This window comes from Caretta caretta, chromosome 4 (assembly GCF_965140235.1).
Source record: "Caretta caretta isolate rCarCar2 chromosome 4, rCarCar1.hap1, whole genome shotgun sequence".
Taxonomy (NCBI): domain Eukaryota; kingdom Metazoa; phylum Chordata; order Testudines; family Cheloniidae; genus Caretta; species Caretta caretta.
The window spans coordinates 119,852,171-119,873,855 of NC_134209.1; the positions used below are offsets into that span (position 1 = coordinate 119,852,171).

Sequence of the window (21,685 nt, forward strand, 5' to 3'; positions counted from 1 at the left end):
GATTGGTACCAGGGAAAATGCCAATCTGTTTGCATGTTTCTGCCCCATCCATTGCCTTGTCAGAGTGGTCTGCAAAATGTGATCTGTTAGCCTAGTCCCTAAGCCTTTGAAAGATGACGAATAATCATATAATTCAGGATCTTTGTATCGTCAATGGGCCATATCTTAGAAAAGTCAGTGAGATCAAAAGGCTATTGTAGGTATCAAGTAACTGGAGAAAACTAATTTTGAAAATGGGGGAGGCTGACCTAGATCAAGGCAGATATCTGGCCATAGCAAGAAGTTGGTATCTGGACAGCAAATGTTGTAGGCAGGTTGACCAAAGAGTGATAAGAGAATTTCACTCACAAGATGTATGCTATTCACTTTTCTTTTTCTCAATCATTATGCAGAAAATTCTGTTTTCTGGCATCTAGATATGTTAAGATCCATTTTTCTTTTCAGACTATTTTCTCCCTGGCTTTGGCTACTCTTCTTCTTTTTGTTAAGATTACTGTTGTAGGGCTAATTTTACAGATGTTCCTGGAGGGAAAAAAAAGACCTCTGCAACATCTAAGGAGAGACAGTAAATCGTAAAGAAGCAAAGCTTATCAAACCTGGTCTTTTCTTAGGAGCCAAATGAATTTTGGGGGTGCAAAAAACACTGAACATTTTCAATATTCACATTTAAAAATCTTTCTTTCACTTTTCTTGCTGTCTTAATGACAATGTATATAATTTTAATCAACACAAATCTTCAGTGATATTTATAATTCAATACTATTTTTAGTTGCTTTATAGCTGAGCACAAAATGCTTTTGAACTCCTTATAGTAAATGATCCAGCGGGGACTGATTTTATCATGTCGCGTCTAGATGCAATAAATTGATCCCCAAGCACTTTCCTGTTGACTCCTGTACTCCACTGTCGCGAGAGGCGCAGGCGGAGTTGACGGGGGAGCGGCAGCAGTCGACCCACTGTGGTGAAGACCCCGTGGTAAGTCGATCTAAGTACATCAACTTCAGCTACGTTATTCACGTAGCTGAAGTTGCATAACTTAGATTGATTTTGCCCCCCCTCCCCTCCAGTGTAGACAAGGGCTTAGTTACCCATTCTGGGATGGCAGCTGCAAATGTAACCCACATGCCTAATGAGGAGAACTCTTTAAAAGTGCTAGAGAGAAGGGAATTGTCTGGGTCCTGGCAGCTAAGCAGATGCACAATTAGCATTCCATGCCCAGAAGCTTCTGGAATTGAGTGGGGTAGTTCTCTGGGCATGCTCAGTAGGTTCCCTGTTGCTGGGCTCACAGATTCCATTGAGGGCCAGCAGTTAGGGCTGCTGCTTCACACGAGGCCATGTGACCTGCATGGGTTGGGAGAAGCTCGGCCACAGGATCAGAAAGCAGGTGGCTTTCCCCTAACTCTGAAGCAATTTGCAGCAGGTTAGTCCTATTAACTTTTCAACGCAGGGAGGCACTGGCAGTGTTAGTTATAGTTGCCCCCTCCTGTTTCCTTTTTTCTAACTTTTCATGTTAATTAGTATCCCTTGAATGTTTTTAGCCAGACTGTTCTTAGTTAAATAGTTTTAGCCGGTATGGTTCACCGTTTTCTTATTTAAATGTGATGGTGGGGAAAGAGTCACTTATATGGTGCTGTTTTCAGTTTTTTTTTTCTCTTATATACTTAGTACTGATTGGTTGGCTAATTAGTTCGCTGACTCCATAGTCCAGCAGAGGAGTAGAGAGAGTCTGCCTGGGTTTCAGATATAGATTTCTGGAATGCAAGCAAGAGGAGGAAAGATTATTTTGCAGCGCTTTTAACTCCGCGGACTTTAAATTGTCAGTGGATAAAGATTCTAACTGAAGCTCAGGTGAACTCCAGCTCAGCTTTTGAAACTTTGCATTGCTTTTCACGGTGTGTTTGTGGGGACTAACCTGTTTAAGTATAAACCAAAGAAAAATGCACATTTATGTATAACTGTGTATCTGTATTAAGATGATGTATATGGCTGATGAAGTAGCCTTGTTATGTAGTAGAAATTAAGCTTCTATTATTGTTTGTCATAAGATTTTTATAGAACTGGTTCTTAATTCTTAAGTGTCCTCCCTCGCCTTCCCCCTAGACTTGTGGGGAAGTTGACACTGTAATCCTTGCTGAAAATCCCCAATGACTGAATTCTGAGTCGCCATATGCTTTTCTGTAGGGACATGAGTGTTCAAACTGTGGCTTGCAAGCCACATGTGGCTGTGTTACAGTTAGCATGCAGCTCAGCTGTTTGGTCAGGGAGCAGTGCTCCCCCCCCATTCTCCGCCTACCAGGCTGGGAGGGAGGAGCTTGAGGCTTCTGTCCTGTGGTGGGGCTAGGGGCTTCTGCCAGAGACTACTGGTGTCTGCTCGGAGTGGGATTTAAAATTTACAATTTAAAAGGTTCGTGCCCCCCCCCCCGCATGTCCCCCCTCTTACCCTCGGTGGCCCCTCCCTGCAGCACCCATGTGTTAGCTCTGCATGGAGAGGCAGCAGGGAGGGGCCACTGATTTAGTTCCACAGGGAGAGGCAGCAGCAAAAACAATGTCTCTTTCTGCAGCTCCCAGCTGTTTGCCACAGTCTCTCCCCACAGCCGCCACACCCAGCTTGCCAGCTCCAGTAGCTGCCGTGGAGGGCGGGGTCTTGTGGCGTCATGTGACTGAGTGGGGTCAGCAAACCCTGGCAAAAATCTGTGCGGGCACACGGCATTCCCTCCATGTGTTGCTTCTGGCTTCTGCCCAGTGGGGAAGGGATTCAAGGCTTCAGCCCCATAGGGCACACTTGCTGGGGCTCAGGGCTTCAGCCTCAAGATGACACCCTCTCCCCCCGCCCCGACTGAAGCCCGGAGCCACGACAGGCATGCTACAGTTCTCAAACTTCTGAAGATTGGAGGGTCCTTAACTTTGGTGACCCCTGCTATAGGAGTCATGTTTAAGCACTAGGAAGAGGGATAGCCATGTAAATTCTAGCGGCCCAAAGATTATGCGGACTTGCTCTATCATCCTCCCTGAGGGTCCTGCTGTGGAAGAACAGCCTTCACTTGTAATCAGGATTCCATAAGATCCCTGACTGTGTAGGTTTCACTCACAAAGTATTAACTCCTCTTTTGGCTGTGCTGGTATGAGGTCAGTGCTGGCCTGCTGCAGGTCTGCCAGCAGAGTAAGAGATAGAAACTGCCATGCTGAGTCAGACCATTGATCTAGCTAGACCAGTAGCCAGGGCCAGATGCTTCAGAAGGAGGAGCGATAAACCTCAGGCATAAGTGTGTAATAACCTGCCTATTAACACAAGTTTTTCTCTAACTCCTGTCATTTAGGGTTTTGCTAGCCACCTGAGCCTTGAGGATTTATATTGCTTATATATTCTTCTTCTAGTAAGGTGACTGTAGATATTTTTACTAAATACATGTCTACTTTATTTAAGGTTTCAGAGGAACAGCCGTGTTAGTCTGTATTCGCAAAAAGAAAAGGAGTACTTGTGGCACCTTAGAGACTAACCAATTTATTTGAGCATGAGCTTTCGTGAGCTACAGCTCACTTCATCAGATGTATACCGTGGATACATCTGATGAAGTGAGCTGTAGCTCACGAAAGCTCATGCTCAAATAAATTGGTTAGTCTCTAAGGTGCCACAAGTACTCCTTTTCTTTTTACTTTATTTAAGACTCTCTAAATTTTGGCACTGACAATATCTTGTGACAGGTGAGTTCCAAAGACTCTGCATTGTGTGTGCAAAATAGAACATTTCATTTTATCTTAAATTTGTTGCCACTTAATTCCATTTGGTCTCTTTCTGGTAGTATGGAAACGTTAAATAGGAGCATCTAATTAACCTTCTCTGTTCATTATCTAATATTCTTCGGTCCTGATCCCAGGTAATCCTCTCCTGCCAGGACTAGAGAAACCAAACCCTTTTAGTATTTGCATTTAGTATCTCTAATCACTTTCATTGTGCTTCTTTTGATCCTCATACTTTCTTTTTAAGATGGGTTGGTGAGAAAGGGGCACAGTATTCAAAGTGAGGGCATAATTAATGATCTGTAGAATGACATATTTTCATTTTTATTGTCTATCTCTTTAGTATAACCTAAACTTTTGATTGGGTGGGGGCTTGCTTTGCTTTGTTTTATTTACCACCACAGGACATTAAGTCTTGTGTTGCTACAAACTTGTTTAGGTGAAAATATTCATCAGGTGATGTTAGTGTGATACTCTTCAGTCTTCAGTGGGTGTATCAATGAATGCTTCAGGAATTACTCTGGGAATGTTTTGAGAGAGAGAGTCAAAGTCACAACTAACCAAAAAAAATATTTTTTTTTTTTTTGGAAGAAAGGGGGTTAAGGATGAGTTCATGCCACTTGCCCTTCATTTACTGGTTCCAGGCTTTTTAAGGTGACCCTAGGTAACATTCAGCATTTTAGGCACATCCTGTACTGTGGTCTCCATTAAGACGTGAAGCAACTTTCTGTGAGACTTCACACCATAGCATCTCCAGAATGGCTCTGTATTGCTATAACAGCATATAAAACTGCACAATGAATCCAGTAAAATGTGGCTGGTAGACTTACTATCAATGAGTGGGATTTTCAAAAGCACCTGAGGGAGTTAGAAGTCCAAGTCCTTGTGTTCCTAACTCCTTAGGTGCTTTTAAAATTCCACCTTCTATTCCTCCAGCCTTGTTCTACATAACCAGGAATGTTTCAGAGATGCTCAGCATTTCTGATAATAACAAAGGATAATAATGCATAACCAAACTAAGAATACCATAGTATGTATTTCTGTTAAGTTCAGCACTTTGAGTCTCATAGTGCATGACTAATTTTATAATAGCACCCTAAGTTTGGAATAAACTTGGTGGAGATAAAAAGTTAAAATACTTCTCACTTTTTGGGAGGTAAATGACTGAATTAAGTTTCATGTAACCTAAAATCAGTTCTTCATAAACTATCAAGCTAAAATATAGAAAAATTCTAGGGGTCAACCCTATTTATACTTCAGTAGCATCTAGAGCCACCCATCATGGATCAGGGCCCCATTGTTCTTGGCACCGTATACATGTATAATGAAAAGATGGACCCTGTCCCAATGAGTTTATGATCAAAGTATAAAATGAGAGAACAGATGTGATGTGATTACAATTAGTGTAACAAGCAGTGGTTGTAGCACCCAACTGCCAGCGCATTGACATGAAGTTTATAGATTCTACAATAGAGGAGAGTTGAGGAGGGATTTTAAGGAGGATAACAGTGGCAGTTTTGTAGGTTTTTTGTTTTTTATGTTAAACTCATGTAGAAGGAGCTTCATGAGAGAGCAAAGGTGCTTGTAGGCAAGGCTTGATTAATGTGCAAAGAAGGCTGGAATCAGGTCTAAGTCATGACCAGCCTTGACAGTGAAGACCGGTATTTGGTGTTTGATATAGAGAAATGTGAAAGGAGGTGGTGACATGGCTGGATTGACAACCAGAATGATGATTTTCACAGCACAATTTTGAATGGCTATAAGAGGGGAGAACAACATGGTATTTTTCAAGGACAGAAAGGAAGAGGTTACAGTAGTCCAGTTGTGAGAAAATGAGTGAGGTCTGAACTGAAGTTTTATTAGGTGTGTGGATTGTGAGGAAAGGATGAATCTTGGGTGTTGGGCCATCAAAATTTAGCCATGATCTAGATGTGTGGGTCTAGAGAGAGCCAGATCAAATATGACACCCAGGATACAGGGCTGGGTGACAGTGAAGGCTGGAAAGAGTTGAGTTCAATGGGACTAATCATGTGACTAAAGTTACTCCTATGCTTAAATCTTTGCAGGATCAAGCCCCAAGGTTGTCGGATAAGTGTATAATATGATAGCGGTTTGCCGCTTCAAACTTAAGGCGTGTGTGTGTGGTAAGCATAAATAAAAGCTCAGTTTCCTACTGCTTTAGATTTTCTGTCAAAGAAATATTTCGCAGAAGCAGTATGCTGATTTCTAAATATTTTAGATGTGTAACTTCTTCACATCTGTATGGATCTATTCATTTGTGTCTTTGTAATGGTAAGTGTAAATGACTTGTTCAGCAGTCTGTGAATGTATGAGTGGTATTTCTTCTGTAATTATTAAAAAGGCTATTAAAGAGCTCCTTGTGTGGACCACAGCACTACTGAAGATTAAGAATAGCAGATACATTATTTGCAAATGTTTTAACACTGTGTCGAGATGCAGCAAAGGCAGCTACAGAGCTCTTAAATAGCTTGCTTAGTCCAGTTAAAGCTAGATCCCTTGTTCTCAGTCACTTTGAAATTTGGCTTTCAAACAGCTCTTCATTGGTGTCCTATATTATGTCTGTTGTAGAGACTGCAATTGATATATTTTTGCTTTTATGTGTGAGTATGGGGCAAATTCAGCTCCTTGCCATAGTGCACCCATACAATAGCATTTACTAGGAAGAGGTTCCAGTTAATAAGGGCCACGGTGCACTAAAAGGCCCAGCGGGACATGGTTAACTAATTGGCTTGAGAGCACATGAGGACACCTAGCCTCCCATAACTATGCAACATACTGACAACTCAAAACTTGAAGTTATATATCACTCAGACAAAATGAAAGCATGTTGTAAAACAGATTCCTCTTCCCCAAAATTGTTTTAACACCATCCCTGGCACAGTCTACTTTCTGTACACCCACAGTTGTGTCATTTTCACGTGATAGCATGCCGTTATAAGCTTTTCATCACTACAGGTGCACAGGCTTTTCCAAAGGATAGTTAATAAACCATTTAAAGCAATATATGCCTGGATTGAGCCTGTGGTTTTGCAAATGATCAAGCTGTTCTCACAACAGGTTGCAATGGAAAGTTGCTTTTTAAATCTGGCTGAAAGGGCGAGTGGAAGATTTCCCAGGATGGGGAAATCTCTGGATGATGTAGCTCCTAACATGTATGCTGGCAGCAGGTGGCTGTGAGTAAAAACAGTAAGGTCTGGCCCATAGTAAAGTCTTAAATCTCATAATGATTGACTGCATCAGAGGATTTAATGTTTTATTTGTGATTCTTAACTATTTACTTAAGAATAAAATACAAAGGATTAAAGATACAAATAAACATTTGACAGGTTTCAGAGTAACAGCCGCGTTAGTCTGTATCCGCAAAAAGAAAAGGAGGACTTGTGGCACCTTAGAGATTAACAAATTTGAGCATAAGCTTTCGTGAGCTACAGCTCACTTCATCAGATGCATTCTGTAGCTCACAAAAGCTTATGCTCAAATAAATTTGTTAGTCTCTAAGGTGCCACAAGTCCTCTTTTTCTTTTTGCAAATAAACATTTGGTAGTGTAATGGTTTTGTTTTAGCTTTTTTTAAAGCTAGAACTATTACTGGATTTCAGATTTTTATATTTTAAAAAACTGCATCCTGTGTTGTGTGTGTGCGCTATACTTTTGATGCAAATGGATAAGTTTAAGTAACAGAGGTAGCTGAATTAGCAAGAGTCTCAAAAGTGAACAGCCTAGCCTGTTGTATGTTTGCCCCTCTACTACTCCTTCTGCTGTGTCCCTCAGATCCCCATCTGTAAAATGGGGGATAATTCTTCCTTTATCTCTTCCATTTTTACAATCAATTTTAGACAAGACCAACAAAACTCTTCAGGCCAAAGACTCTTAATACCTGTGTACAATGGATAGCACAACATGGACTCAATTTTGGTTGGGGCTTTCAGGTGCTACCCATAATAAGATAGTTCATTAAAAATAATGTTCTTATTCACAAATTTTTTAACATTTCAGCAGCCACATTTTAATTACATAATTCATGGGAATGGATAGACTAATTCATATATGGGAATATCGTATTATCTCACCCACCTTGTCTATCTCATATGCATCCAAAATAACTTTGTACCTTTCTTTTTTAATGCACGGCACACACAGCCACAAGGGTTGTGTTATTGAAACTGGTGGATTGGCAAATTACAAGCCCACATTCAGCAAGTGTTGGGTCTGTGACCTCTTTGTCCATTAGTAGGGCGCCCTGGAAGAAGAAAACTTTAGCATAAGTGGAACATCTTTAGAAAAGCACCTGCCCTGAGAAAAAGGGTGGGTGGGGAAAGGATATACAAATAACTTGGGGAAAGGTGGCTTGAAAAGTCAAAGATAAGGTTTGCAAAATCATTAAGCCTTGCAGCATTTTTTAAGACAACCAGTGAGACTCTCATGTGAATTCCCTTTGAGAGGGAGCTCTCTGTACCTTGGGATTCTCCACATAATTTTTTTTTCTCTTTACCATTCTGAGGGTGGAGAGGAGATCTTCTTCTCCAGCAGATAATACTTGTCAGGCAGTAACATAGGGTGATATATGCTCATCAAACCATCAGGCTTTGTGTAAATTAGAGAAAATTAGTACTCATATCATATAATTTGCCACCATCAATGCACTAGTTCTTATACTGTTGCTAACAGCGGTTTACCTGTCTTAACCATTTTCACAACAAAATGTTAAAAAATCCTTGATCCTGTCTAAACTAGGGATGAAATTCTGGTCTCACTGAAGTCAATGGGAGTTTTGCCATTGACTTCAACAGGAGCTGGGATTTCACCCAGCAGGCTTAGATTTATTGCAGCTCCAGCCCAGGCACTGTTGCCCATGGTGCTGTAATACAGCCCCAAGTTTTTCTGATGCATGCTTAAGTTATACTGTATGCGACAATGCCAGTATGGTAAGATGTAATAAAAATGGACCACCATATCTTTTGCTGTGGAAGCACTGTAATTCTGTCTTATGGTTAACACACTGGTATTATGTTGCTGCTGACCACGTAGAAAATACTTTGTATAGCTAAATCTCAAATAAATAAAATAAAAAATAAATAAAACAATTTTTTTTACTAAAAGCTTTGCTAGTGAAGTCTTCTCTTCCCCCCTTCATGCTCCCTTTATCTTTTTTCTTTTTAATTTCTTTAATCTCACAAAGTTGGCCCTAAAGCTGAAAAAGATAAACAGACAAAATGGAACAGGTTTGTACTTGGTTTTTTAAAGTACAAAAATGATTCTCTCTCTCTACACTCCAGGAATAAAATATAAATATACGTGGTAGGTAGAGCAGTGAATTCATAATCCTCAGGCTCTTTTTGACAAGAGAAACTAATTAATTGAAAAGTCCTCTTAAGCTACAATATCTGTTTACAATTTGATTAATTTGCAGGAGACTATATAGTACTAGTTTTCTAGAAACACACATTTCAAGCCATTCAGATTTAATAATAAATCCTTCTGATTATTTTCATGTTCCCATTCTTATTTTGATATGAGGCCTTTTTGTCCCGTAGTGTCCAATGTGAGTCCACATATTAGTTAGCTTCTGTTACCTAGGCAACTGAATATCCACAACAATGCTACAGTACCAGCAGCACTGGCACAAGAAGCAGCATATTCCCAGATGTCTAGCTGTCACTCTAGGCATGTCATTTTTACAGGGGACATTTACTCTGTGACCTCCTGGGTCCTTGGGTGATCGGCACTTTACTTCATGCATGCCTGTCTTTCTGTGTAAGAGTGATAACGAGCAAACAGATAAACCTGACAGGCCTGAGTTTATCTGTCTGCCACTCCTGGCCTCTGTTAGTGTAGACAGGATGTATTCACTCTCTCTCTCTCTCTCTCTTCCCCCCTTCCCTTGCAGTAGCCTTCTTAATGTAGTTTAATGGCTTTACAAAGCCAGGCAGAGAGCACTTTTCTCAGTGGCTGTGGTCGGATCATGACCTCTCACCATGAACTTGGAAGGGCTTGAAATGATAGCAGTTTTGATCGTGATTGTGCTTTTTGTCAAAGTGTTGGAACAATTTGGGCTGATTGAAGCAGGTGTAGAAGGTAAGGGAGTTTATTTCAGTGACTTCTAAAATATTTTTGTTATGATCTCTTGTAACAATGCAAGGGGCACCTGTAAACTAGATGTAAGATACTACCTGAGTCACCGGGAGATCGACATGCACAACAGGAGCTTTGTGGCTTAAACATTACAAGTTGTAGTGATGGTTTTTCTTTTTACAGCAAAAATTGCATTAAAATACTTTCAAGTACTGTACAAATATAAAACTAGATCTTTAGCAAAGACATTAAGATTTTAACTCCTTATTCATGTTTATAATCTATAGTTGTAGTAATATTAGATCACAAATCAGATTTCAAAATAGTTAACATGCAAATATTTTTATAACCTATATCTATAAGAACATCATCTGGGCTGGGACTGTTGTAACCAGCTATACATATTTTATAATATTTGCCAATCTGATTACAATATCCTTCATTATCAAAGTAAAACAATGTGTCTGGAGGAAATAACTGCAATCCTTGGATTCAAATGAACAACTCTAACGTTCACTTAGGGTAGCCAAGTGTATTTGCAAGTTTGTATTGCTTGATGCTGTTTATCGTAGACAATTGTATCTTATCCTTATTAGCAATAAAGTTTGTATATAAAACAGTAAACAAAGGAAATCAGGTGCTTGCATTTCTTAAGTATGGCTTTTCTGAGTGCATCTTAGTAAACCATTTGATTATTGTGATCTTGTTCTTAAAGCATAGTTACTCTTTCCATTTAAGTTTTTACTCTACCCAGGAAGCTGGCTGCAATGTAGTACACAAATATTCAGATATTGTTTTCCAAAATTTTACAAGGTCTTTGGCTGAAATAATCTATTTCTTAAATATTCCTGTAAGCCTGCATTTTAGACCATATACATGTGCTTATACACATTTGGGAACTCTGTCTATGAGCAGATTATGGTTTTATAGGCTAACAAGTAAAACAAATCTCAGCAAAATATATTTGCCATTATGACCAGGCTTAAAGTAATCCTGTGTGTGTAACCCTTTAGAGAAACTCATTCTTTTCTTCAAATGATCTTTTTAAGAGTGTTCCCTGAAAACTGTGTGTTTTTTTTTCTCTCATGCTATATATGTTTAGAAATGTGTAGACTTAATTACAGCTCCTGAAAACGATGGTGTTTCCCACAGATATGTTATCAGATGTATTCTTGTTTAAAGCTTGTTTTGGATGGTTTGTAGAGTCCATGAGAGTGCATTATTATTGGTATACATAACTGAGACCTTATACTTTTGAATATATTATTAGAACCTGTTTTTTGTCTTATTTCAGTTTTGTAATTAACAAATTTATCTCAACTTCTACTTAACTTTTACCATTATATTCATCTACAGTCTGTTTAGTTGGTATATTTCTATATGGTCTGTTTAGGTATAACTGTTGTACCCTAGTGAGTTTCTACGGTAAAATCCACTATTGGTGTGTTTTTTAAATTATTATTTATTTTATATATAATGGTGGTAATTGGGAGACAGACTATGGGGGTAGACTTGCTTCCCAGTGTCTATAAAATTCCTGTAAGAAAGATAGATAGGTTTGTAGAACAGCTGACTACTTTGTTACAAAAATTCTGGAGTTCAAGGAGAACTGTCCATTTGCATATGCACACAATCTGTTTGGTTTTTACCCCTTATAACAAAGCTTTCTAGAATGTCAGCTGAAATCATAAGGGAAAAATATAAAACTTATTGCTTCGTGGTATTCAAAGTGCTATCGGCAACAATATGTATGGAATAAATGCATATTTTATTGAAATTGCTCATTAGATTTATAAATGATGAAATACACAAAAACAGGGCTTACACAGAAAGGATGAATGGATGTCTTGGGTTTATTCATGAGCTGCAGCTTTACTCTCTGCATATTTCTCAGACCTGGAAAATGAAGGTTTTGAATGAAGCAAGAGAGAAATTAGTGTGGTGGTTCGTTTTTGTTTTTTTGCAGTATTACTAGGGGGATTTAAACAATTGTCTGAGATGGTTTTGATAAAATCTATTTAACTGTGCTCTCACACATATGCTCCTTTGTGATACATACATTACATGTGTAAGTGCTGAAAAGTTCTTAGAACATTTTAAAAAAATTAAATCATACACCGTTACAAGCCCATTCATGATGCTTATATGGTTTTCTAAAAATGTTGGTGGTGTCCTTAAAATATTATTCTTTGTGGTATTGCATCGATTCAGCTTTCATTAGGTGACATCTCTTTCCCTTTTCTGTGCTCCAGGATTCAACTTTCCTACTTAGATCTCCTTGCATGTTATATGGAAAACCAATAGCTCACCTTGATTGACATTTGTAGGCTTTCTTTTCACAACACCAAGAGTTGTTCTGTGTCCTCAAATATTTTTTTTGTAGATCTGTCTGAAAGTTGCTTTTAAATTCAATAATTATGGATCCAAACTAGGACACCAAATCAAACACTCCTTTAACTCTGAAGTTCAGAACCATATTTGAACTTCAGAGTTCGCTCCTCCAGATGGAACGGAACAAAACCAACCTTTGGATCTGAACTCCCTCAAATTTGAGGAAGCTTGGATCTTGTGATTTTGTGATTCAATCAGCTACTTAATCTAGAAGGATCAAATACTTACCCAATTTAAATCAACTGCAAAATTCCATTTATTCAATCGGGATTCTGATTTAGCTTTAACTATATAAATATATGCATTATTCAGTATCTTTCTCAATATTGTGGTATTTATTTACTATGCAATGTTTGAATACATGCCATTATGCATTAAATGTAGTTCAATACTACAGTTCTTTTTGTATGCAAAAATGAAGTATTGTAATGGCAGAATCAGAATATTTTTTTATTTTCCAACCTGCTGCACTCAAGTAATTGGATATTTTGAATGGGCCTTTCCAATCATCCTCAGTTGCTGAAAGATTCTGCTGTGATTATAGTAGGAGTATTTCCAAAGTAAAAGGAAAGGTGTTTTTAAAAATGTATGACTGATATTAAAGGGAAAAGCAACAGTATAATTATAGAGATCACAGAACTTGATACTTGTAATGACTCTTCAATTGCTTGTGAATTGAACAGGTGCCTACTGTCCTGCTTAAGTGTACCTTATTGGTGGTTTTTCAAAGGTGAGTATCTACTGTATTGATACACTAATATTGGAAACATTTTAATGTTTTACTATGGTACAAATTGAAGTTTGAGATGTTCTTGATAAATTGTCCATGACCCTCTGGGGGAGAGGGGAGACAGGCTTGTTAGAGAAGAACAAGTAAATCAAAATATTCTAAAATCTTAAGGTATAACAGTCATCAGAATATCAGTTTATATTTCATAATGTTTGTAGTTTTCTTATGAAAGGTGGTAATCTGTGTACAAGTTAGTCAAATTAACCTGGTACAGAAAGTTTTAAATATTTTCTCTCTGCATTTTCATTACTGTGGGTAAATTATTAAAGTTCAGGTGATCTAATCTAGCTTTTTAAAATGAATACGTAAGAATAAAGTTGATGTGCCTTATAAAGAGATCAACCCCTTCTCAGTTACAAAAATTTAAAATAGTTTTCTCTTAACAGTATGTTGTCAGAATTTGAATCTCCTTTCTAAAACTAAATGTATAACAAAAGGTTGTGAAATGACCCTGTTCAGTCAGATAAATAATAGAATATACACTGAGGGTTGATGTGGAGTGAGAACACACACACACATAGCAATAGATACCGCTCAAAGCAATAAGTTGACACTAATAAAATTCACCAAGACATAAAAGCTGGCATAAAGGGTAGTTAATGTTACACTGAAACATGGTTTGTTTCTTATAATTGCCCTGGCTCTAAAATGTTAATTTCATGATAGCAGTAATAGTTTCAAAAACTTCCTCATGAGCCCTGAGAGTGGCAGCAGTAGGTTGCACAGAACTTTACAGCTGAAATCATTATAATGTAGATACATCCACTGGATCAGTGGATTGCTGTAATATGCCAAAGTTTCTAACCCAGTCTTAATGCTGGGTATTTTGATGAATTGCTTTCAGCTGGAAAACCATGCATGACCATGGATATATAGGGTGTTGCTGAGTGATGTCCTAGTGCTTTCTTTTTAACAAGCACTATGTGTGACTTGTAATGACAGTCTCTTGAGTTACTTGTGGCTGCTTTTTTTGTTCTGCTCTGAAAACAGCAGCTATTAAACCTGTTTTTGTGACCCAAACTGCAGTCTGCTGGGAACTTCAGCGTAATCATGCTTCATTGTGATGTCCTGTGTGTGGTGGTGGTGGGGGATTGTCACATCAAACAATTATTATTGATGAGCACTAGCCTGTAACAAACACACAGAGTTGTGCACCATTTTACATTTCTTAGGAATTGTACTGTAAACTTCTCCTTGATGTCAGATGGTGTTGCATGCATGGATGTTTTAAAATACGGTCCTAAATTAGAATGTGAATAGACCTAGCTGAATGTGTCATTAGGGAAGGGGGGGGGGAATCTTGGACATTTTAAAATTGGCATTTTTGGTTACTCGCTTAGAAATAGTTCCTACGTTATATCTTCAGATGTTTCAAGAGAAATTGAACAATAGCTGTTAAAGCAAACCCCTTAACAATACTCAATAGCTGCAGTGCAAGTAGATGGAAATCTAATATATTCAGTCAAGGAAAATTGTACTGTCTTTGTTCCATACACCATAAGAATAGGTCATCTGTACGTTTCAGATATTTATCACAATGGAGGTATAAAGTTCTGAGTACAATGTCTGAAAACTAGAAATGGGCAAAGTGTAAGAAGAGGGGCTAGGTAACCCAGGAAATTAATAGTAATCCTTTAACTTGTAGCTCATTGTTATGACTAACATAATGGCTGAGAGTCATTACTTTCTGACAGCTGTTCAATTGCCTTTGTGAAATGTGTTAGTGGCCTCAATTCAATGCCCAGTGAAGAACTTCGCTCCTGGGACTAATTGCTACTTTTGAAGATGATACTCTGCATTTCTTTAGTGCGCTACATCCATAGATCTCAAACATGGGTAAATATTGCAGTTGATGGCTTCGGCAAATACTGCAAGGGTTTAATATGTATGGAGACTGCACCACTCTGTCACCCATAATTGACTGGGCTGGCCAATTAGAAATGATGCACACTGATAGAAAAACATCAGGATACTTACACAGCCATTGTCATGTAATTGACGGTACATAAAGAACATTAAGCTCCTGTGCTGTTAGCCTGATGCCTTTCACAAAGCTAAATATTTAAAATTAATCTTCAAAAAGTAATGGGAAGGCATTAAAACAGACTTCATCACAAGCTGATATGTAGACTGTCAATAACAACTTTCACATATGCATGTGGATGCTGGGAGAATCTATTTTTTTTTCTTTCACTACTAGAATTATAGTTTCTAAAAGTATTTTGAATTAACATAATAGTGCCCATAGGTGCTGGAACGAGGGGTGCTGTGGGTGCTGCTGCACCCCTTGCCTTGAAGTGGTTTCTGTCATATACAGGGTTTTCAGTTTGGTTCAATGGCTCTCAGCACCCCCACTGTACAAATTGTTCTAGCACCACTGATTGAGTAATACCAATTGCTTGACGCTAACTATTCATAAATTCTTGGGCCACAAGGAACCATTGTGATCCACTAGTCAGACCTCGTGAATAACACAGGCATTGAGATTCCTTGAATTAATTTTGGGTTTGAACTACAGGATATCTTTTAAAACCCATCCCATCTTCTAATTGATGGACAATCCACCATAAACCTTGGTAAACTATTCCAGTGGTTAATTATCGTCACTGTTAAAAATGTGTGCCTTATTTCCCGTCTGAATGTATCTAGCTCCAATTCCAGTCATTGGATCTTTTGTTATACCTTTTGTCTGCTAGATTAAACAGCTCATCAGTTTTTTCCTCCCATGTAGGTACTTATAAACTGTCAAGTCACCCTTTAATCTTCTCTTTAAGGTAACTAATTAGCTGTCTTTCACTCTGACGTGTTTTCTAATCCTTTAATCACTTTCATAGCTCCAAATTTTCCTTTGAACCCTCTCCAGTTTTTATCAACCTCCTTCCTGAATTATGGAAACTAGAACTGTACACAGTATTCCAGTGGCACTGATGCTCAACAGAGGTAATAGGGTATGGAGGCTATTTCTCCTTATCCACTGTTCATCCATCTAAGGATACTACTGGCCCTTTCAGTCATATTGGGAGCTCATATCCAGCTGATTATCCACCATGACCCCAAAGTCTGAGTCACCTCTTGTAAGTACATTGTACATTCTTTTTCCTAGGTGTGTGACTTCACATTTGACTGCACTGAAATGCATATTGTTTGCTTGCACCCAGCTTACCAAGCTATCTGGATTGCTTTGTATCCAGTGTGTGCCATCATTTTAATAGCACACTTAAAGTAGCCTATAGTCCAGAGATTGAGTAGGTGTCCATAATACCAGATCTATTCAAAGGCTTCCAAATAGCCCTGTTTTGGGGGGCACTCGTAACTTGAAAACTGTATTCAGACATCTTTACCAAAAAAGCAGGTGTTATGCATACTAAATCAGTTTATCTCTTACTATTGTGAGGATTTTAATATTGATATTTTTTTACTCATCCTTCAAAAATGTATTGGCCTTAAGTGGAATTTTGCAAGGTTGACTTACAAGGTATGGAACAGAGCACAACCTTGTACAGTTTATAATTAATGAGATGAAAATTAAACCCATTGGCGAGAGTCATAATTACTGTTTAGTGCCTTCCAAAGAAAGGTAGTGGCTCTTCTCAGGGAGAATTCAGTTATGAATGACAATTGCTATCTTCCTTGTTTCATTAACAGTAAATGATGTAGCAAACAGATACAAATGAAAGAAATAGTGCTTTATTGATTATGTTGAGAGGATGGTGTTACAAGCTAAGACTCTTCTGTATGTCTCCCACCTGCCACTCCCCAGCTTCTGGTCAGTTCTGACTCCTGATCCTCTCTCTCCAGTTTTGATTGAAATAATGCATTCCTTGAGTGATCTCCTGTGAGATGGTTTTATCCTGTCCCACTGTATGCTGATAATATTCAAAGTTCCTTCTAACATATCCACTAGGTCTGGAGATTGCAACCTTTCCTCTGATATGGCCATTGCCACAATTCCATGTGTTCTTCAGGATGTCCCAAAATAGACCACATTACAGCTGAACTATTGAAAGGTGCTCTGCTTTGGTATACAGTGGAACGCTTCAGTTAGTGAAGAATGTGGCTATCCACCCCTTAAGCAAAGGAAGTCTGTGAACATAAAACACCTGAGTTTCAATCCGCAATCTTTGAAGGGGTGGGTTATCTTCTGAAAAGCGTACTTGGATTCTATTAAGCACATAAGAACAGCCATACTGGGTCACACTAATGGTCCATCTAGCTCGGTATCCTGTCTTCCAACCGTGGCCAATGCTAGGTGCCTCAGAGGGAATGAACGGAACACGTAAGCATCAAGTGATTCATCCCCTGTCACCCATTCCCAGCTTCTGGCAAACAGAGGCTAAGGCAGAGGTTTCAAACACGCGGCTCATGGAGTTATTTCCTGTGGCCACCAAGCTCCCCTCACCCACGGTCCCCCCCAGCATGCTGTGTCTCTGGTCCTCTGCCTACCTCCAGGCGCTTCTCAGCTTAGCACTTTCCAGGACAGAGGGGGAGGAGCAGGGAGCCGCACGCTTAGGGGAAGAGGCGGGGCAGGGATGGGGATTTGGAGAAGGGGTTGGAATAGGGGAAGAGAAGGGGTGGGAAGAGGCAGGACGGGGACTCATGGAAGAGGTGGAGTGGAGGTGGGCGGGGGAATGGGGCTTTTGTATCTTTATATGAAAAGGTGTCAGTGATGTGGCCCTCGGGCCAATGTACTAGTCCTCATGTGGCCCTCGTAGCGATTTGAGTTTTGAGATCCCTGGGCTAGGGACACTTCAGAGCATGGTTTTGCATTCCTGCCCATTCTGGCTAATAGCCATCAATAGACCTATCCTCATGAACTGATCTAGTTCTCTTTTGAACCCTGTTATAGTCCTGGCTTCACAACATTCTTTGGCAAAGAGTTCCACAGGTTGACAATGCGTTGTGTGAAGAAATACTTCCTTTTATTTGTTTTAAATCTATTGCCTATTAATTTCATTTTGTGATCCCTAGTTCTTGTGTTATGAGAGGGCGTAAATAATACTTCCTTATTTACATTCTCCCCAGGCATGATTTTATGGACCTCTATCATATCCCCCCTTAGTCATCTTTTCCAAGCTGAAAAGTCCCAGTCTTATTAATCTCTCCTCATATGGAAGCTGTTCCTTATCCCTCCTCATTTTTTTTGCTCTTTTCTGTAACTTTTCTGATTCCAATATATCTTTTTTTGAAATGAGGCAACAAGATCTGCATGCGGTATTTAAGATGTGGGGGTACCATGGATTTATATAGAGGCAATATATTTTCTGTCTTACTATCTATCCCTTTTCTAATGATTTCCGACATTGTTTGCTTTTTTGACTGCTGCTACGCATTGAGTGGATGTTTTCAGAGAACTATCCACAATACCTCCAAGATTTTTTCTTGAGTGGTAACAGCTGATTTAGACCCCATCATTTTATATTGCTCAGTGTCAGTCTCTCATCTCTTTTAGAGCAAGTATGAGAATATCTTTAAGGGGGAAGGGTGCAGAACTTCCTGCAGAATTCTTACTGTCTCAGTAAAGAGGCGGCTGCTGCTTATACACCTCTACACCAATATAACACTGTCTTCGGGAGCCGAAAAATCTTACCAGGTGAAACCGGGTTATATCGAACTTGCTTTGGCCTCGAGCATTTCTGTTGTTCGTCACTTCCCCGCCTCCTGACTGACGCCTCAGAACCTCTGAACCGTCCAACCCCCCCCGTCCCCTGACTACCCCCTGAGACCCTCTGCCCCTTATCCAACCCCTTGACCTCGGCCTGGCACCCTTAACACGCTGCTCAGAGCAGCGTGTTGGAGCCAGACATGCTGACACACTGATCCGCCGGAGCGCGCAGGCCCGCCCCCCAGAATGCTGCTTTACCGCATTATATCCACATTCATGTTATATTGGGGTAGAGCTGTACTCTTGTGTTACTTAATATAGCACTTACATTTTGTAATCCAAAAGACAAAACTATTAATTCTAGTCCCAGATGTGTTGCTGCCAAAGGGCACTGTAGGCAGAGGATGTCATGTGAACACACACTTCTGCTTCCTATATGCAAAGTTGAATTCCATTCTGATGAAAATCTTCATGATCGTTTGTAAGGTGTATTTAACTGACTATTTTTTCTTAGTCTTGGACTACAGCCACTGGATGCTTATTTTGTCAATGCATGTGGTTGACACAGGCTAAGATGGGTTGGATTTGTACCAATTTTTGGGAAGGCATGTTTATCTTTAATTCCAGTAGTATCTGTCTAAATGGACACAATATAAATGTCTTGTTAGATTTCAGAGTGGTGGCCATGTTAGTCTGTATCAGAAAAATAATGAGGAGTCCTTGTGGCACCTTAGAGACTAATAAATTTTGTAAGTCTCTAAGGTGCCACAAAGACTCCTCATTATTTTTGTTAGAGGGAATAAGAGTAATGGGTTGTTGAGGATTTTTTAAATCCAGTTTTTAATAAGTCATTCTTCAGTTTACAGTATAGTGGGTAAAATAGCTCAGTAACTTTTTTCATATTGTAAGAGTATAGTTGTGGTGGAAGAGAAATTGTCCTGTAACTCACCTTGAGTTAACAGATTAATTTTAATCTGAGTAGTGTAATCCCGTCATATTTCTAACTAGTATTGAGTATCTATTATTACTACTACTGGTTCTTACTGTGCTTTTCATCTATAGATCTCATAGTGCTTAACAAAGGAATGTAAATATCCATTATTCCCATTTTATAGGTGAGGAAACTGAAGCAGTGTGCAAAAAAAAAAAAATGCACAAGCATGTACAGATGGCTAAGGCACAAAATGAGTTACATCTAGGAAGAGAGAGAAGTCAAGAAGAGGTTCTTTAAGTACTGTTGGAACAAGAGAAAGATGAAGGAAAGTGCAGGCCCTCTGCTTAGTTATTGTCTCTCCTTTTCCACTGATTGCATTGTATTAGTAGGAACATTGCTAACAGATTGAGGGAAGTGATTATTTGGCACTGGGTGAGGCCACCTGGAGTATTGTGTCCAGTTTTGGTCCCCCACCACAGAAGGGATGTGGACAAACTGGAGACAGTCCAGCATAGGGCAACAAAAATTATTAGGGGGGCTGGGGCACATGATTTACGAGGAGAGGCTGAGGGAACTAGGTTTATTTAGTCTGCAGAAGATAAGGGTGAGGGGGGATTTGATAGCAGCCTTCAACTACCTGAAGGGGGGCTCTAAAGAGGATGGAGCTAGGCTGTTCTCAGTGGTGGCAGATGACAGAAAAAGAAGCAGTGATCTTAAGTTGCAGTGGGGGAGGTCTATGTTGGATATTAGGAAACACTATTTCACTAGGAAGGAGGCACTGGAATGGGTTACCTAGGGAGGTAGTTGGAATCTCCATCCTTAGAGGTGTTTAAGGCTCTGCTTAACAAAGCCCTGGCTGGGACGATTTAGTTGGTGATGGTCCTGCTTTCATAGAATATCAGGGTTGGAAGGGACCTCAGGAGGTCATCTAGCCCAACCCCTTGCTCAAAGCAGGACCAATCCCCAATTTTTGCCCCAGATCCCTAAATGGCCCCCTCAAGGATTGAACTCACAACCCTGGGTTTAGCAAGCTAATGCTCAAACCACTGAGCTATCCCTCCCCCCAGGGAAATTTTTTTTGTTTGAGCAGGGGATTGGACTAGATGACCTCCTGAGGTCTCTTCCAACCCTAATATTCTTTGAGTCTACAATGACATTGAGAAGCCTGAGGTACTTAATACCTATTTTGCTTCAGTCTTCCATAAAAAGGTTAATGGTGGCATAAATTCATTCCCCCTTGTTAATTGTAAGTCAAAATAGGGAAAGAACAGGTTAAAAATACTTAGATAAATTAGATGCATTCGAGTTGGCAAGGCCTAATGAAATTCGTTCTAGGGTACTTTTAAGGAACTAGCTGAAGCAATCTCAGAACTGTTAGTGATTACCTTGTCATAAATATAAAGGGAAGGGTAAACCCCTTTGAAATCCCTCCTGGCCAGGGGAAAGCTCCTCTCACCTGTAAAGGGTTAAGAAGCTAAAGATAACCTCGCTGGCACCTGACCAAAATGACCAATGAGGAGACAAGATACTTTCAAAAGCTGGGAGGAGGGAGAGAAACAAAGGGTCTGTGTCTGTCTATATGCTGGTCTTTGCCGGGGATAGACCAGGAATGGAGTCTTAGAACTTTTAGTAAGTAATCTAGCTAGGTATGTGTTAGATTATGATTTCTTTAAATGGCTGAGAAAAGGATTGTGCTGAATAGAATAACTATTTCTGTCTGTGTGTCTTTTTTGTAACTTAAGGTTTTGCCTAGAGGGGTTCTCTATGTTTTTGAATCTAATTACCCTGTAAGATATCTACCATCCTGATTTTACAGGGGGGATTTCTTTATTTCTATTTACTTCTATTTTTATTAAAAGTCTTCTTGTAAGAAACTGAATGCTTTTTCATTGTTCTCAGATCCAAGGGTTTGGGTCTGTGGTCACCTATGCAAATTGGTGAGGCTTTTTATCCAACGTTTCCCAGGAAAGGGGGGGTGCAAGTGTTGGGAGGATTGTTCATTGTTCTTAAGATCCAAGGGTCTGGGTCTGTAGTCACCTAGGCAAATTGGTGAGGCTTTTTACCAAACCTTGTCCAGGAAGTGGGGTGCAAGGTTTTGGGAAGTATTTTCGGGGGTAAGACGCGTCCAAACAGCTCTT

At 39.5% G+C, this 21,685-nt stretch overlaps 1 protein-coding gene across 5 annotated transcripts in view; it reads left to right on the forward strand.

Moving 5' to 3' along the window:
- Positions 1-21,685, forward strand: part of KCNIP4 (potassium voltage-gated channel interacting protein 4) — an 864,390-nt gene that overhangs the window by 409,389 nt on the left and 433,316 nt on the right. The window contains exon 1 of one of the 5 annotated variants that reach the window (XM_048848721.2): positions 9,397-9,833. The exons of 3 other annotated variants lie outside the window; for them this stretch is intronic. In XM_048848721.2, coding sequence (XP_048704678.1) covers positions 9,734-9,833 — 100 coding nt within the window. In that variant the 5' untranslated portion in view covers positions 9,397-9,733. Of the gene's footprint in view, positions 1-9,396; positions 9,834-21,685 lie in introns of those variants that run through there. One more of the 5 variants, XM_048848724.2, reaches the window with a different exon arrangement.